Source organism: Beta vulgaris, chromosome 5 (assembly GCF_026745355.1).
Source record: "Beta vulgaris subsp. vulgaris cultivar EL10 chromosome 5, EL10.2, whole genome shotgun sequence".
In the NCBI taxonomy this organism is placed as follows: Eukaryota; Viridiplantae; Streptophyta; class Magnoliopsida; order Caryophyllales; family Amaranthaceae; genus Beta; species Beta vulgaris.
Genome location: NC_079206.1, coordinates 58,063,125 through 58,082,620, shown reverse-complemented (window position 1 = coordinate 58,082,620; position 19,496 = coordinate 58,063,125). Strand labels below are relative to the sequence as shown.

At 35.7% G+C, this 19,496-nt stretch overlaps 1 protein-coding gene across 1 annotated transcript; it reads left to right on the top strand.

Moving 5' to 3' along the window:
* Nucleotides 1–9,636: 9,636 nt before the first annotated feature.
* LOC130591468 (uncharacterized) lies at nucleotides 9,637–11,390 on the top strand. Its single transcript, XM_057394797.1, has 2 exons — nucleotides 9,637–11,074; nucleotides 11,161–11,390. The coding sequence occupies exons 1-2, from the start codon at nucleotides 9,637–9,639 to the stop codon at nucleotides 11,388–11,390; spliced, it is 1,668 nt and encodes a 555-aa protein (XP_057250780.1).
* The last annotated feature ends 8,106 nt before the right edge of the window (nucleotides 11,391–19,496 follow it).

Sequence of the window (19,496 nt, the reverse complement as noted above, 5' to 3'; positions counted from 1 at the left end):
CTCGTGTGTCACAATTGTGTTGTGAAGTCGTGGTTGAGGTACTTTGAGTGTCGAGAATCAAAGCGTGTCGAGTTCAAGTCATCAAAGTTCGTTGCAATGCAATGTGGGTCATTGAAGTTTACAGCAAGTTTCAGTATTTGAATGTGACTTTAAATCAAGGGGGGATGTTGAGTAATTGATTCAAAAGTTGATTAGCTATTATTTAGGAAGTTGGGTCAATTATTCTTTGTTAGTATTGGAGTCTTTCTAACGTCAATAATGTAGTGTTGTAGTTTGTTATTAGTGGTATTTTGAGTGGAGCAATTGGTGGATCATTATCCCCACTTCTCTCTAGTTAGTTACTAGTGTTTAGGAAGTCTAATAGTAGGTCTTGTGTGCCTATATAATAGGTATATTAATGTAAGTCATTCATGCAATTTTGTGAGCAAAAAACATCTGTTTAGTTAATTGCATCAGTTTGGTATTATATTCTTCCGCTGCAATTCCTTTCATTTTCGTATCATGTATATTTTCTCTCTTTCCTCCTCTAAAAATTCTACATGGTATCAGAGCACTACAGATAACATGTCCACTATGTAGCCCCCTACTTGCTATCCCACTAACTAGACCATTATCTAGACCACTACTTGTTAACCCACTAACTAATTATTAGTAACTAATCCTAACTATTTGGAAAACTATTTGACTAATTTTGGAGCATAATCCAACAAAAGAGAGAGGATGAGATTGAGATGAGAGGTGGGATCGTAAAAAAAAAAAAGGGATTATATTGTTCTACTTTTATAGAGGTGGTTGTTTTTTGAGTTTTGACAAGTTACGCTCTAAAGACTAGTACTGGTAAAAATGGTGAGGGATATGATATCATATGGCAGAACAAAGTTTGATTTGGCGGCAGGGAAATTTGAAGATGTAGAAAAAAAAAGAAAAAAAAAGACGGGAAGTAAATGGTGAGGGATGATGCCCATTGCCCATTGGACCTAGAAGAATTCCAACTAGAATGGAACTTCTTGGGTATGATTTTCTTGATTCCACCAGGAGATTGTTTAATAAACTCGAGTTAATCAATGGAAGAACATAATTTGATTTGGCAGTCTGACAAGCTTATTAGAGGAGAGAAACAATGTGATTTTATTAAGGTGGTTCAATAATGAACGATGACTACAATATATATAGGAGTACATAGAAACTCCTACCTGAAAACCATCTCAAGAAGATATACTATTCTTAATAGTTATTTGAAATAAATCATAACATAATTAATATCTTAACTACTAATATATCCTAAAAATATTTATCATATCTTTAGTATCCTAATATATCTCTAACACAGTCATACATATATATAATCATTCCTCCCCTCTTTTAACTTTTTATATTTTATATTTTTATTTTTTTTTTATCAGGAGAGAAAGCTAGGAGGTGTCTACAACAAGAGACACCTCCTAAAACATCCCGAAGGATGGTTACAAGGTACATCGATAAAAACATCAAGGTAAACAAGAAGAAGAAAAAGGAGCACAAAGGAACACTTGTGGAAGCTCCGCCACGGCTAACACCTTCACCCCAGGTCCAATAGTGAAACCCGTCACGGGGGGCGAGACAAACACCACAAAAGTTGAGATAGCTCCAAAACCTTTACAAAGTAACCACCATACCTTGAATTGTCGCCAACCACAGAGACCGGCGACGTGAAAACTCATGAACCACCACGAACGAACTGCACCCACACCGCGAACAACCATTTTCAAATTGACTGATTTTAGAAATGGCGAAAGCAAATTAAGAGGCTAGAAAACCCCGACTGAGGACAAAAAAAAATTGGGCTAGTAGACAAAGCTAAGCCATAACAATGACTAGATCTAGGAGGAAGAGAAGAAAGAGGAGGCTAGGGTGTCAAATTCTAAAGAAATTGATTTGGGGGTTAGGGTTTTTAGGGTTTTCTTGTGGGAAGCTAAGGGATTTTTTCTAGAGAGAAGGCAGAGCCTCTCTCTCTCTAGAAAAAACTTTTTTCTTTTTTTAACTTTTTTTATATTATACTCCATCCATCTCTTTTCCATTTTCTTTTTAGGTGTCCTAAAAAATTGTTTCTATTTTTTATAGGTGTTCAAAAAAGTTAGTTGTCGTTTCTAATATTTCTACGTACTTTTATATTTTAAAAATTTGTGCCCATATTTAATTATCATTCACCATATTAAATTATATTTATTTTCATTTCCTTTTTTCAACTTTTAATAAATCACCATTTACTTAATTAGCATAATCTTCTATTAGAGTACATAAGAAAACGAATATAGTTTCCTTATGATAGTATGTAAGTATATATTAGTATTAATTATATTTCGTTTAGGATATGTTATCCTAATTCTACTTATGTTAGGTTTTATATAATGTACTATAAATATCCCTTTTAGGATCAATAATAACGTGACCCTTTTCCTTCACTCTATCCTAACACATTTCGTGTGTTTTGTTATCCATCCAACCCATAATATAATGGTTATTTCTTTTTTCCTACAGGAATTAAGAAGAGGGTGGGGAGTATTAGGATTCTAAAAAAAAAAGTAATGGAGTACTTTTTGTCTTTGAACTATTTTAATTTTTTTCCTTTGAAAATAAAATCAAAAAGTAATAAATGTTCCTTGGAATGGTGCAAAGAAATAAATAGGAGAACATATTTTGAAAGAAAGGTAGGAGTATTTTGGAATTTAATTTGTGTCAAAATAATTGAGGATAATTTAGTCCAAACAAATTGATAAAAAATAAAATAGGCACAATATTTTGATTTGGGACATCCAAAATAAAATGTGAACACTATATTATGCGATGAATGGGGTATGTTTTATTCATTAAATTATGTTGTCAACACTATATTATTCAATGGATGGAGTATGTTTTATTCATTAATTATGTTGTTCCAAAATCAGAATTTTCTAAAACCTTTATTGTTAAATGCAGATTATGAAACAAAATCCACTTCCTTAATTCCCATAAAAATTGAGAAATGGGAACATATTTTGAAGACGGTCGGACTAAATATTAAAGTTGTATAATGTTTTATGTCGTTACATTTGGTTTACTATATTTATAATATCAAGATTTTACCATTTTACTATTTTGGGCGGTGGGGATGGTTTAGAAAATGTTGGAGAGAATGAAGAGCTCCTCGCTAAAGAATTTTCTATGGCAATCTAATTTTCTCCTTCTCTATATACCCTTTTAAGTTTTGAATGAAGTACATGTAATCATATTGTCTTTAAAAAATTCTAGTGACATTATGGTAAAAAAAAAGTTTCACTTTGTACTTTTTTTCCCCCTTTTTCCTTTGATTGTTTTTCTATATATATTTTTTTTTTATTAGATGCAACATTTTGATTTACCTATTTGTTAATATGTAACTTTGATCGTCATTAATATCTTTAATTATTTATTATTATAAATTACAAAAATTTGATATTTTATAAATGTACTTTAAAATAAATCTAATAACATGTTAAATATTTAATTTTATTGTATATATTAGTCAAAAAAGTTCGGTCGAAGTTAATACATGAACGATGTACAAGTCAAAATATTTCAACCTTAAAAACCAAAGAAAGTATAGGTTTAGCCATGGTGACAATATAATGCTCTCTTGCCACCTTGAATTGCGCGCAAAAATTAAAGTAGCTTCACCCTGAGCACAACCATGCTAGAAAGGAATCACTAAATCAAATTGCATTTGATGTTAGGGACATATAAGACATTCTGGAGTACCAATCATGTCATAGTACTTAATGCTATCTGCTCTAGTAGAACTCACTAATGTAGGGGCATTTTTAAATGTTCTTGTCATTGTGTGATGAGAAGCATCATCGTGTAGAAGCAGACACTTGACTTATCCACAAATTAAATCCATTAATGCAAGAGGGGCATCAAGATGGGACGTAATTTGTAGCAATTGATCAGTTGAGAGACTTGGAAGAGGAGTTGAATCAATGGCAGAAGTCGGTTTTGTTGGAGGAAGGTGTTAGCGTTGCCTGCTTGCCTCTTTGTCTCGACCACCTTGAGCAACACCACCTTTGTTGCTTTGTAGATCTCCACGACCGTAACACCTTAGATCATCGTCTGGGTAGTCATAATATTACATCGTTAAACTTGAATACATCTTTGATCATTAATATTTTCCAGTACTTATTGTAAAGAGAATATAAACTGGCAATAAAAACTTGATTTTACGTGACAATGTAAAGATTCTAATTAACTCTTTCAAATACATTTTAAAATTTAGAATCTTTGACAACAAGACCATGAGGGTAGAGGCAAACAAATTGTAAAGAGATAATACATTAAAATGGAAATTTACAAGTTGTAATCACCAAATAAACAAAAGAAAATAAACATTCAATGTTAATTTGACAAACAAAAGGAGAGATTCTTTTCTATAAGAAAAAAAAAAGAAGGAAACAAAATAAAAGGCTTCTATTGCACATATCATAAAAAGGGAACAACCAAAAATGCATGAAGAAATTAGAAACCTTACCAGCGCTTGGTACTAAACAAATTTGTATCGCAAGTAGTGGCATTGGACGAAACAATAGAAATTCCATTACACAAAACTGTGAAATTCCGTCTTACAGACAACAAAAAACCAGAATAAAAATTAAGCTCCCCTCTTAATATAAAATCAAGTTTCACATCCTCTTTTCTCAAGCTAGATTTTGATATTTGGATCTCCCCTTGTGCACTCATCATCAAATTAGATGTACTTTTAGACCCTTGTGCAAAATGTTGTACTTGATGAGTTCCTTTAAATTTTGCTCCAACTTCAAACCATGCAGTTTCCATTACCACATTCCAAAATTCTACACCAACTAAACAATTTTCATTATCGGAATCAAAGACAACGTCAATATTGGTCGATAAAACTGGTGGTTCTAGTTTTACGACTCTAAATGCAGATACTTCGATATTCTTGACAACAAATTGAGGTCCTTCAGCATATTTGAAGGCAACTAATATTGTTATTGCACCGATTAGTAGGCCAAGTAAGATGATAACAAGAAGCACAACACACAATATTTGCGTATACTTTCCATTCCGTCTGGAGGCTGAGGCACCTTGTACAGTATTCCCAGCCTCCATTGACGGGAGGGTAAGTTTAACTTTCTATGTTTTTCTTTTAACAATAGGAGGGTGCGATAATGATTTACTTCCCTCGATAATAGGAAAAGAGTTCCTATAATTACGCTAATTATTGAGGTTTATCAAAAGGAATGGTAAGGGTATTTGACTATAATTGGATGTTTCTTACGTTGGCATGATAAGAACTAATGTTCTAGTTTAAGGTGAGGGTGGAATTCTCCATATCTTTTTTAAGGTTCCAAGTATTTAGGATGGTAATTTACTTAAACATAAATGTTTTTTATCAAAAAAGTTATTCTCTAGGTCCCACAATTATAACATGAGAGTATTTAAATTATTATATATATATTAAGTTATCTTAAATCATATCCCAATTTAGATACCTTAAAGTTTTTCTAATAATCTCTCTTCGTATATTATGAGCATATGATTACAAACCCCCTTTTACATAGAGGTCAAATTATAACCAAGGATGTCTTGGCCTAGTGATTAAGATTGAGGTGCTGTGAGCGATAGGTCACAGGTTCGAATCCCCCTTCCCTTCTTTGTACTTTGTACCGCCTTCGTGGCTCATATGGATCAAAAAAAAACATAGAGGTCAAATTATTCTAATCCTAGTGGATCATCCAACAAGACTTATCTAATTAAAATTAGAAAATTAATTATATATTCATCTGATCTTTGTAACACAAATGTCATCCTTCTAGAATATAGTTAATCACTAGTAGAAAAATGCTAATTTGCATCCCAGCATGAATGTGTCGAACATTTAAGAAATCGACGCAGTTGCAGGTCATTTGTGTCGGTTGTATGAAGGATTCGACACAAATTATAAGTAATGTGTGTCAGTTTGACCGGAGCATTCGATGCAAATTAGTACCATATCGCATATGGGGTAACAACGATTCGGTTATTGATCTGCACGCGACATAAATGGGGACTCTTGCCGACGCAAATGGCACATACTATGTGTCGAACTACAAACTGACGCTAATAACTTGTGGGCAATTTGCGTCTGAAGTTGTAGCGTCGAATTCGAAACTGGCGCAAATAAGGGTTCAGGAACCGACACAAATAATTGATTCTCTAATAGTGAATATCCAATAATTCTAACATAAATAAACTAGAAAATAGAGCAATTAAAATCATGGAAACAACTTTATAAATCATATTGCACAAACTTATGATGGGGGCGATATTCTAGAATCGATGTGGGAGTTTTAACTTTAGGTAGACTACCTGTTGTCCAAAAATGACTATATTCGAGAGTCCGGCCAATATGATTTTCTTGGGTTTAATTTAAATAAGATTTTTCCACCTGAAACCGAAATGACTCAAACGCTAATATTTTGGATTAGGGTTAGGGTCGAACCTAACCAACTCAATTGACCCAACATTCTAATAAAATGTTTAAAAATTAATATTGTAAATGTAAAATATGATAAAGATATATATAAGCGTTTAATTTATTTCTAAAAAGGAAAAGTATTTAGTATTATGACTAATAATTGATCAAAATAATTATTACATTAAATAAATATTTGCATTCACATCAACTGCAATATGTTTGATTAATTGAATGATACAATATTATTTATAGTACCAATAATTTACCATTATTAATTTAAATTTTACCAACTTTATTGGTAGAAAATTTAAATCATATATATGTTAGTAATATGAAGTGGCTATTTACAAAGAAGTTAATACAAGGTGATTCTATATAAAAAATATAATATTATAGAGTGGTTTTTTATGAGGGGTTATAGAGTGGTTAGTGTCAAAGATATCCATTCTCATATGAAATGTTTCTACTCAAATATTATTAATTTTGTATTATTTTTGTAAGAAATTACTTTTTAATTAAGTGAAAGTATTGTGTCAGACCGTCTGACACAATACATTTGGTCGGACCATCGTCATGTTGAAAACTCTCCTATTACTGCTCCTCCCATTTCACATCCACAAAAGAACCAACAATGGCAGCACTAAAAACTCTCCTATTACTGCTCCTCCCACTCCTCGTCCTTGCGACTACCATCTCCATTGTTGCCACAGCCAACGACACAACCAAAAACGACGAATTGTCAACGATCTAACACAAAATAAACCCAACCCATAAATTCTTAGGGCAACCAAAAAAAGATGAAAAATATATGTAAGTCAAAAATCACACAAAAAATAAGTAGATCAACGAAAAATCAGCGCAAAAGTGTAATAAAATACCACAAATTGATGCTTTTTTTCCGCTACGTACCGGAAGAACTTCGTTTCGCCGCCGAGAACCCGACACAGAGAGAGAGAGTAAGGAGAGAGAAAATGAAATAAATAAAAACGGCGTAAAAAACGAAGCTTTAATCCACAAAGAAATGCAGTATATAAAGCCAGAAAGTAGGTGAATTGAAATCACGGTTGTGCCCTTGATGGATGTTTGCGACTACCATCTCCATTTGGATTATCTTGGTGTTCAACAGAGACAGGATTGGTATAAAGAATGCTTTGCTGCTTGTAATCTTATCGCAAAAGCTTCTAATAATGTATGTTGATCTCCTGTACTTTGTTAGAAGGACGTGGTGGTGTTGAACAACACTAACAAGACTTCTGTTAAGCGGACAGAAGAGGAATGAAGAAGAAGGAGAAAGTGAGAGAAAGTAGAGGTTAGTGTTTTGTTTTCTTTTCAGTTGGACTTTGTTTTCTTTCAGTTGGACTTTGTTTTCTTTCAGTTGGACTTTGTTTTCTTTCAGTTGGACTTTGTTTTTTTTCAGTTGGACTACCTGAAGAAAAATGAAGACTACCTGAAAAAGAATGAAGACTACCTGAAAAAAAAAATGATGACTACCTGAAAAAGAATAAAGACCAACTGAAACCCAAAGTAAGTCTAACTGAAGTACAAAAACTAACTGAAAAAAAAAGAAGACTAACTGAAAACAAAATGAAGACTACCTGAAAAAAATGAAGACTACCTGAAAAAAATTAAGACTAACTGAAAAAAATTAAGACTAACTGAAAAAAATTGGAACCACCTGAAAGTCGTCCGACCAAAGATTATGGTCGGATGAGTCCGACACAATACGTTCTCTTTAATTATATACTCCGACAAATTAATGCTAAAAACAACCTTTTGAAAAAAATTGGCATAATAAAACCTTCAATTGTTTTTTTTTTTGCTAAAGACCATATTAACCCATATTCAGACGTGCGTTAAATTGTTTCTTTTGGTATTCTTATACATCCTTTGGATAAAAATCATTGTGAATTGTGATGTTCCTAAAATCCTAATTATTAGGTGTGGAACCTATGACTTGTCTGAAAATTCTATTGTGCTCCCGGAAGTATAATGAGAAATGTGCTCTCGGGAGCATAATGAGAACTGTGCTCCCACAATACAGAATAGAACATTTACGAATACGAATACGAACATTTACGAATTCGAAAACGAACATTTTACTGTTGAAGTGGAACATTAAAAAATTCATTTACGAAAACGAACATTTTATTGTTGAAATGGAACATTACAAGAATTCATTTATGAAAAAGAATATTTTACTGTTGAAGTGGAATATTACCAGAATCCAAATACAAAAATGAACATTTTGTTGAAGTGGAACATTACTAGAATTCAATTACTTAAATAGAACATATGCTTATCAAATATAGAACATATTTTTAGTAAAAACAGAACATATTTTTGTAAATAAATTTTGTAATGTTCCACTTCAACAGTAAAATGTTCGTTTTCGTATTCGTAAATGTTCTATTTTGTATTGTGGGAGCACAGTTCTCATTGTGCTCCTGGGAGCACAATGCACGTACAATTTACGGTTGTATAGTAGATCGTTGATGCCGTCTCTAGTCTCGACCCGCCATATCAGACTGTCTCCTTTGTTTCAAGTAATGCACTCTCAAAAAGTTGACGCTCTAATTCTTACTCCTTTGTTTTAGCGCGGAAGTTAATTTATGTTAAGGGAGAAAGTTAGTTAATAAGTTGTTACGCCTAGCTGGCAGTGGGGTAGTTAATCAGTTACAATTCAGTTAGCTCAGCTGATCTCAATTGTATAAAGGTTAGCTGATTGTATGATTAGAAGATTTAATGATGATAATAATCAAATCTTCTTCTCTCCACCTTCTAATTCTCTCTCTCTCTCTATTTTCTAACTAAATTCTGCAGATACTTAGTATCCTGCAACATTGGTATCAGAGCATTTCGATCCAAATTCATCCAAATTGATTCATTTTTAGTTCATTAGAATCTGTGTTAGACTGTGATTCTATCGAGCTAACATTTGTAATCATCAGTTCATGTTTTCATATTCAAAATCGACACCCTATTTTGTCGAAAAGTGAGGAGAATTCTGTTTATAAAGATTTTTAGTTCATCCAACTCGTTATATCCTCCTGATTCTATTGAACTACAAATTACAGGAAATTGTTGAGTAATTTGTTGTCAATCTTACACCCTATTTTTCAGAAAGAAATTGAGAAAAACTGGCACCTGTAACTAGAACTAGCAGTAATATGGAGGAACAAATCAAATCATTGGAGCAGAAATTTGGTGCTCAATCAAAGAAGGTGGATGATCAATCCAAAAAGATTGATGATATGATGACATTGATTCTGGAATTAAGGAATCAAATGCTTGAGAACGTGTCTACAAACACAGTTTCAAATGGTGAAGGAGGTCAAGGAAGTCCTAGAACTCCTAGAACAGTTGGTCTTAAACCTTTGGGGTACGTACCTAAATTAGAGTTTCCAAAATTTGACGGCTCTAATTGTAGATTGTGGATTAAAAAATGCAGCAAATATTTTCATTTGTGTAAGATACCTGATGAACATAAGGTTGATTTAGCGTCATTATTCATGATTGAAAAGGCTGAAAAATGGGTAGCTAGTTACTTGTCTGTGAGAAAGAATGTAGACTGGACTGAATTTGTGGTTGATTTGTCTGCAAGATTTAAGGATGAAACAGCAATTGATGTTGTTGAACAATTCAATAAGTTGCAACAAACTGATTCTTTAGAATCTTATATAGATGAATTTGAGGATTTAAGTTCTGTAGTTCTTCAACATCATTCTCTGCCTGATGATTACATTCTAGAAAGTTTTGTGGGAGGTTTGAAGTCTGGAGTTAAGCCTTTTGTTAAAGCATTTAAGCCCAAAACTGTTTCAGCTGCAGTAGAGATTGCTAGATTACAAGAGGAGACTCTTAAATCTATACAATACACGCCTTCTAAATTCACTCCTTTTGGTTCTAAAACACTTCCTCCCTTGTTGCCAAATCCACCTGTGAAACCTTCTTCCCAACCTACTCATCCTGTGACTAAATCATTTACTCCAAGAAATGCTAAAAATTTTAAATACATTCCGGCAGATGTTAGAGCTGAGAAAATAGCAAAGGGGCTTTGCTATTATTGTGATCAACCCTATGACAGAAATCACAAATGCCAGTTTAAGGAACCTCAATTGTTTACAGTGGAAATTGCTAGTAGTACCGGAGGTGCAGATGGAATAAGTAATGATGAGGATGATAGTGACATTGATAATATAGAACCAGTGATTTCAGTCAATGCTTTGTCTGGAAATCAAAACTTCCAAACCATGAGAGTGCAAGGCAGAGTTCATGACAAACCTTTCCACATTTTAGTAGATTCAGGTTCTACTCATAATTTTCTAGATCTGAATTTAGCTAAGAAGTTGGGTTGTGCTATTGAATCTATACCTGCCCAAGCAGTGGCTGTTGCTGATGGTAATCAGCTGAATTGTCAGCATGTATGCAAGGAATTTCAGTGGAGTATGCAGGGGCAATCTTTTGTGGCTGATGTTATGCTGATCTCCTTAGGGGGGTGTGATATGGTTTTAGGAATTCAGTGGTTATCCACCTTAGGACCTATTTGCTGGGATTTTAAAGCACTCTTAATGGAATTCTTGGTTCATGGACAACAATTTAGGTTACAAGGTATGCATCCTCAAAGAGTAAAGGTGTTGAGGGGGCACCATCTTCCAAGCTGATGAATACTGCTGTTCACCTTTGTATACTGCAAGTAAGGGATGTGTCTTTCATGGCTATGGATGTGATGCCTGTTACCACACCTTTACAACCCCTTCATCCAGAATTGGAAGAGTTGAGAACTCAATATAAGGACTTGTTTGCAGATCTAGTTAATCTTCCTCCTCACAGGGGTGTGTTTGATCACACTATACCTTTGGAAGCTGGTTGCAAACCAGTGAATATCAGGCCATATAGGTATCCCCTCAAACAAGGGATTTATTGAGCAATTGGTGCAGACATGCTGGATAGAGGAATTATACAGAATAGCTCAAGTCCATTTGCTTCACCAGTGGTGTTGGTAGGTAAAAAAGATGGTACTTGGAGACTTTGTGTGGACTACAGGGACTTGAACTCTAAATCTGTTAAAAATAAATTTCCAATCCCAGTGATTGATGAGCTTATAGATGAGTTAGCTGGGGCTACAGTCTTTAGTAAGTTGGATCTTAGGACTGGTTATCATCAGTTGAGAGTCCATGCTAGTGATGTTTATAAAACAGCATTCAAGACTCACACAGGACACTATGAATTTCTTGTAATGCCTTTTGGGCTTACAAATGCTCCTGCATCTTTCCAGGGGTGGATGAATAAGGTGTTCAAACCTTTGCTTAGGAAGTGTGTGCTGGTTTTCTTTGATGATATATTAGTTTATAGCAAAGACAAAGACACTCATTGGGCAGATTTGACTGCAGTCTTTGAACTAATGAGAACTAATTCTATGTTCATTAAAGAAAGCAAATGCAACTTTGCCATGGACAAAGTGGAATATTTGGGTCATTATATCTCAGCTGTTGGAGTGCAAACTGGCCCAAATAAGGTGGCTACAGTAGAGAAATGGCCAACTCCTAAATCTGTGAAGGAATTGAGAAGCTTCTTAGGATTGGTTGGATATTACAGGAAATTTGTTAAGCATTATTCTCTTATCAGCAAACCCCTTACTGACTTGCTGAAGAAGGGTGCTTTCTCTTGGTCTAATTCAGCTACTCAAGCTTTTGCTGCTCTTAAGCATGCTCTAGTTACAGCCCCTGAACTTGCTGTTCCAGATTTCAGTAAAACATTTGTAGTGGAGACAGATGCTTCTAATGATGGCATTGGAGCTGTGTTGATGCAGAGTAATCATCCTTTGGCTTTTATCAGTAGGACATTGGGTCCAAAATGGCAAAAACTTTCTGTATATGAGAAAGAATTGCTAGCTATGGTGTTTGCAGTGCAAAAATGGGAACAATACCTAGTAGGCACCCATTTTGTGATTCATACTGATCAAAAGAGCTTGAAATGGTTGTTGCAGCAGAAGATTTCAACTCCATTTCAGCATTTTTGGCTATCTAAACTCATGGGTTTTGACTATGAGATTAGGTACAAAAGTGGAAAGGAAAATCAAGTTGCTGATGCTTTGTCTAGGGTGCAGGGTTCTGAGATGCTATGCATGGCTATCTCTATTGTGTCTTCCAACTTAACTGAGCTTTTGCAAGCTAGTTATGTATTAGATGACAGTTTGCTGGCAGTTCTACATCAGTTACAGCAAGCTCAGCCAGTGGACAAGTTCATATTACAGGATGGATTGCTAAGGAAATATGGCAAGTTAGTGGTTGGGCCAGATGTTAACTTGAGGTCTAAGATCATTACTTGGTTGCATTCATCACCAGAAAGTGGCCATTCTGGAAGAGACTTGACTATTAGAAGAGTCAAGAATTTGTTTCAATGGAAGGGTCTTAGCAAAGATGTGAGGAAGTTTGTCAGGAATTGCAAAGTGTGCCAAGCTTCTAAGTATGATCCAGCTGCTAGCCATGGATTACTGCAGCCCTTATCAGTTCCAGAAGCTGTGTGGGTTGATGTTTCGATGGATTTCATTACTAGATTGCCCAAGTCAGCTGGATATGAGGTCATCTTTGTGGTAGTTGACAGGTTGAGTAAGTATGGCCACTTCATACCCTTGTCACATCCTTACTCAGCCTTGCAAGTAGCTCAGGCCTACTTAGATTCTGTTTTTAAACTCCATGGGTGGCCTAGGAGTATAGTCAGTGACAGGGATGCAATTTTTCTAAGCCAATTTTGGCAAGGATTGTTCAATTTACATGGTACTAAATTTCTACTCTCCTCAGCTTATCACCCTGAAACAGATGGTCAGACAGAGGTGGTTAACAGGTGTTTAGAAACATATTTGAGGTGTATGTGCAGTGAACATCCAAAGGAATGGCATGCCTGGTTGCCTTTAGCAGAATGGTGGTACAATACCCATTTTCATTCTGCTACACAACTCACTCCATATGAGGTTGTATATGGCCAGCCACCTCCTGTATATCTACCTTATTTGCCAAGGGAGTCCAGTGTGGTTGAAGTGGATAGGAGCTTGCAAAGGAGGGAAGACATGATAGCTTTGCTTAAATTTCACTTGAGCAAAGCCCAAGCAAGGATGAAGCAACAAGCTGACAGGCATAGGTCTGAGAGATCTTTTATGCTTGGAGATTGGGTATGGTTGAAATTGCAACCCTATAGACAACAATCGGTTCACCATAGAGGCAACCGGAAGTTGTCTCCTAAGTTTTATGGGCCCTATCAGATACAAGCTGTCATTAGAAAAGTTGCTTATAAGCTTAAGCTTCCTGATTCAGCTAAAATTCATGATGTTTTCCATGTCTCTCAGTTGAAACCTTTTCATGGAACACTGCCTATGGCTACACACATTCCTTCTTGGTTTCAAGCACAGGATGCTGGTGTTGTTCTTAAACCCAGAATGATCTTGGACAGAAAAATTGTTAAGGTCCATAATCAGGCACAGGTCCAGTACCTTGTTTAGTGGGATGAGGCTCCTGATCATGAAACTTCTTGGGAAGTAGCTGCAGACTTTGAAGCTAGATTTCCTGATTTTGTGGTTCAGTGATTTGAGTTGTACTCTGTTGGATAATTTAGAGTATTTGGTTGATTAATTTCATGTATCGTATAACTTGAATGACTTGGTTATGGTGTCGTTGTTCAAGTTACGTTAAGTATACACGTGGGTTGTTTATGGTATAATAAACAATGAGAAACGCACGAAGCTAGGCAGAAATGTCGTCGCGCGACTCGCCACCATTGTTGTGGCTCGCGACTGGCTGATGAACACGAGACTGGGCAGAAGTGGGCAGAACCTTGGCCGCGACTCGCGACCACTGTCGCGACTCGCGACAGGCTCGCTCGCAACTCGCGAGCTCTGTCGCGGCTCGCGACAGGCCACTGTGTTTTGCGTGAAGTTGTGTGTGTTCAGCGGTTTTTGACGGTTTCTTCTTAATTTTGCGTGTATATAGTGGCATTGGTTCACAGATGAAAGGATGTTTTTTAGATATTATTTTCTCTCTAAAAGCATTATCTCTCAAAGTTCTCTGATTACATTGATCATCAAACACAAAATCACAAATCTTATTCTCATTTTTACAAGATTCATACGAGCGTGACTCTTGTTGTTCTTCTTTGTATCTCGAAATTGAATTCCGTGCAACCCGTGCTTCGTATAGGGTCGGAATATCACTTTTGGGAAAGTGTCTACACACGCCTAGAAGTTTCATTGTTCATAGTAATCATCTTCATCACCCTTAATCAAGTTCAAACAATCCAAAAGCAATAATTCTTGAAGATGGCTACGGTACGTGAAATGACTTCGAATTTTCAGAAACTTGAAAAGTTTGAGGGTGTGGGATTCCGTAGATGGCAAAAGAAGATGCATTTTCTTCTCACTTCTCTTTCGGTGGCATATGTTTTGAGTACTCCAAAACCCGAGTTTGTGGAAGATAAACTTTGGAGGCCTCAAGGAGAAGGAACAAGTGGGAAAGACGATTATATATGTCGTGGTACATATTTAAACGGTATGTCTGACACTTTATTTGATGTTTATCAATTTTATGAATCCGCTAAAATGCTTTGGGATGACCTTGAGTCAAAATACATGGCCGAAGATGCATCTAGTAAGAAGTTCTTAGTTAGTAATTTCAATAACTTTAAGATGAATGAAACAAGGCCTGTGATGGAACAATTCCATGAAATTCAAAGGATTTTAGGAAGTTTTAAACAACACAATATTAGTATGGATGAAACTTTTATTGTTTCTTCGATAATTGACAAATTACCACCAAGTTGGAAGGATGTTAGAAATACTCTTAAACATAGGAAAGATGATATAAATGTGGAACAATTGGGTGCTCATCTTCGGATTGAAGAGGGCATTCGGGTTCAAGATGGACAAAAGGAGGTAAATCCTAATTCTTCTACCATTAACATGGTGGAGGATGGAAAGTTCAAAGACTCAAATCCTAAGAAGAGGGCTAATAATTTCACCAAAGGCAACAACTTTAAGAAGCCTAAGAATGGTGGAGGTGTTCAACAACGTGGTTGTTGGGAGTGTGGCAAGCCCGGACACTTCAAAAGGATTGCTTCCTATGGAAGAGGAAAATGAACAAAAAGAATGAGCAAGGTGGAGGGAAAGGCGAGTCTAGCCAATCCCAAGCCAAACAAGGTACTTGTACACAACTTTCATGTAATTCAGTTTGAATTATATGTGTATGATTTCTGAAATCTTTTGTGTACAGGATGATTGTTCATGGTATATCGATTCAGGAGCTTCAAGGCATGTGTGCAAGGAGCGGTCTTCATTCAAAACCTTCAAGGAGGTGGACAATGGAGAAGTTCTATACATGGGGAATGACTCTACAGCTCAAGTTCTTCGGTGTAGGACAAGTAGAGTTGGTCTTTAGTTCCGGCAAATCTCTAGTGTTAAGAGATGTTGTATTTGCTCCGGAACTTAGGCGTAATCTAGTGTCAGGAGCTATCTTGAATCGAATAGGTTTTAAAATGGTTTTTGAGTCGGACAATTATATTATCTAAGGGTGGTTTTTTGTTGGACTTGGTTATTGTTGTAATGGTATGTTTAAACTCAGCATTTCAAATGCTTTAGTAAACAATGTGTGTGTTATTAATGATAATTCTTCTCTTTGGCATTTAAGACTTGGTCATGTTAATTATAGAAAATTATATTCTATGGCTAAGGATGATTTAATTCCTTCTTTTGATCCAAGTATTGAGAAGTGTAGAACATGCATGCTTACCAAAATAACTAGGTGTTCTTTCCCTAATAATGTGGAAAGAGATACTAAATTGCTTGATTTAGTACATAGTGATCTTTGTGATTTTCATAGTACACCTTCTTTAGGAAACAAAAATATATATAACATTTATTGATGATCATTCACGATTTTGTTATGTATATCTATTGTCTACTAAAGATGAAGCCCTAGAAAAATTTGAGATCTATAAAAATGAAGTAGAATTGCAACTAAGTGACAAGGTTAAACGGTTTAGAACCGATAGAGGTGGTGAATTTCATAATCCTAGTTATTTCCAAGCTTTAGGAATTATACATGAAACAACCGCGGCTTATACACCACAACAAAATGGTGTAGCGGAAAGAAAGAATAGAACTTTACAAGAAATGGTAAATTCTATGTTATCTACTCGGGTTTGAGTGATGGTTTTTGGGGTGAAGCGGTTTTAACGCTTGTTACATCTTGAATCGTGTTCCTATGAAAAAGAACAAAGTACCCCTTATGAATTATGGTACAAAAGAAAACCAAATCTAAGTTACATTAGAGTTTGGGGATGTAGGGCAATAGTGAAAGTGCCGGAACCTAAACGTAAAAAGTTAGGTGAAAGAGGAGTTGAATGCATCTTTATAGGATATGCTTCTCATAGCAAATCCTATAGGTTCTATGTTATAGAACAAAACGACTTTTGGTCGGTTCACACTATTGTGGAGTCAAGATGCAATTTTTGATGAAAATAGATATTCATCGGTTCCTAGACCAAAGGATAACTCCAAGTACCGAAATTCAAGAAATTGATCAAACTAATGATCAAGATTAGATGAACAAATTCTAGATGAAAATGTTGCATCTACATCAACTCAACCAAGGAGAAGTAAACGGGTTAGGAAAGAGAAATCTTTTGGCCCGGATTTTCATGTATATTTGGTTGAAGGATCAAGAGATAGTGTTTTGACTAAATTTCCATATGTCTATAATGTGGAAGGGGATCCTTTAACATATGATGAGGCCATGCAATCTCAAGATGCTTCATTTTGGAAAGAAGCTATTGATGATGAAATGGACTCAATCATGGGGAATAACACATGGGTTTAGCGGACCTACCTCCTAAATGTAAACCAAAGGGTGCAAATGGATTTTCAAGAAGAAAATGAAAATCGATGGAACTATTGACAAGTTCAAAGCCCGGTTAGTGGCACAAGGCTTTTCTCAAAAGCCGGGTATCGATTATTTCGATACATATGCACCTGTAGCTCGAATCTCCACTATAAGATTATTGATTGCCCTTGCAGCAATTCATAATCTTGTGATCCATCAAATGGATGTCAAGACTGCGTTCTTGTATGGAGAATTAGATGAGGAGGTTTACATGAGACAACCGGTTGGATTTGTAAAGAAAAAAAGGTTTGCAAGCTAATTAGATCTTTGTATGGGCTAAAACAAGCACCTAAGCAATGGCATCAAAAATTTGATGAGGTAGTGTTGTCTAACGGATTCAAATTGAACAATTCAGACAAGTGTGTATATAGCAAATTTGATGACAATGGTCATGGTGTGATGATTTGCTTATATGTAGATGACATGCTAATTTTTGGAACTGATTTATCCCAAGTTGAATGGACTAAATCTTTTCTATCGTCTAAGTTCTCAATGAAAGATTTGGGGGAGGCGGATGTCATTCTAGGAATTAGAATTAAAAGAAGCAAAGGTAAATTGAGTTTGTCTCAATCTCACTACATCGAAAAGGTTCTTAAGAAATTCGATGTTAGTGGTTGCTCTTTTGTGTCAACTCCAATGGACCCTAGTGAGAATTATGCCTAATGAAGGTAGTGTTGTATCTCAACTTAAGTATTCAAGGGTGATTGGATGTTTGATGTATGCTATGACGAGTACTAGGCCGGATAACGCTAGTAATCCTAGTGTACAACATTGGCAAGCTATTCGTCGAGTATTACGGTATTTAGGGAAAACCAAGGACTATGGTTTAACCTACAGTGGATATCCTTCGGTTTTAGAAGGGTATTCGGATGCAAGTTGGATCTCTAAACAAAGAAGATCACTCTTCTACAAGTGGATGGGTATTTCTACTTGGGGGAGGTGCTATATCTTGGGCTTCCAAGAAACAAACTTGCATAGCGGATTCCTCCATGACTTCGGAATTCATTGCTTTTGTCTTCCGCAAGCAAAGAGGCGGAGTGGTTGAAGAATCTCATGATTGAGATTCCTTTGTTGCCAAAACCGATATCGCCAAGCGATTCATTGTGATAACGATGCTGCTTTGGCAAGGCATATAGTCAAGTCTATAATGGTAAGTCAAGACACATTGGTGTCGGCATAGCTACATCCAAGGACTTATCAAGGATAGTGTAATCACTGTTGACTATGTACGTACAACGTATAATCTAGCGGATTGTTTTACAAAGGCCTTGGCTAGAGATAATGTAAAGAGGATGGCAATCGGTTTAGGATTGGAGCCCCTCGAGAATCACGAATGAGGGAATCTTAACTTAACGCCCAATATGACGTTGGGTCTTAAGTTCAATAAGATTAATTTCTTCATTAGATGATTGTAGAACTTTTATTCATCCTAAGTTTATAGTTCTATAACTGTGTTGTATAAGGAGGTTGTATAACTTAATAGGTCTCTTGTTTATGCTTTTCACAGTAGCATGTATTTTAGAGATCTACCTATGTAAGTGTGAAGTTTAGCCGCTTCAAGGAGCTAGTGGGGCGGCATAGCTTTGATACACTTATGAATAGATATGGACACAAGGCTTTATGTGTCGGTTTATAATGAGTTTAAGTAATCTTTATCTTGTGTGTATAGTATCTTCGGTTTCCATTATGTATTGAAATTGCTTCAATCGTTATCGACACCAATTGGATACGGATACTTGGAATGTGTACTTTACTATATGAAAGTTCAAGTTTTATACACTTTCATTTACGCATGAGATGTTTGGTTTGATGATGTTTAGTGCTTATTATCTTTTAGAATACTCTAAATGGGGGAGGATTGTTGGATAATTTAGAGTATTTGGTTGATTAATTTCATGTATCGTATAACTTCAATGACTTGGTTATGGTGTCGTTGTTCAAGTTACGTTAAGTATACACGTGGGTTGTTTATGGTATAATAAATAATGAGAAATGCACGAAGCTAGGCAGAAACGTCGTCACGCGACTCGCCACCATTGTTGTGGCTCGCGACTGGCTGATGAACACGAGACTGGGCAGAAGTGGGCAGAACCTTGGCCGCGACT

Coding starts and splice junctions, on each gene's coding strand:
- LOC130591468 (XM_057394797.1), top strand. CDS start 9,637: ATGGAGGAACAAATCAAATCATTGGAGCAGAAATTTGGTGCTCAATCA. Junction 11,075..11,160: donor ACAACAATTTAGGTTACAAG/GTATGCATCCTC, acceptor GTATACTGCAAG/TAAGGGATGTGTCTTTCATG.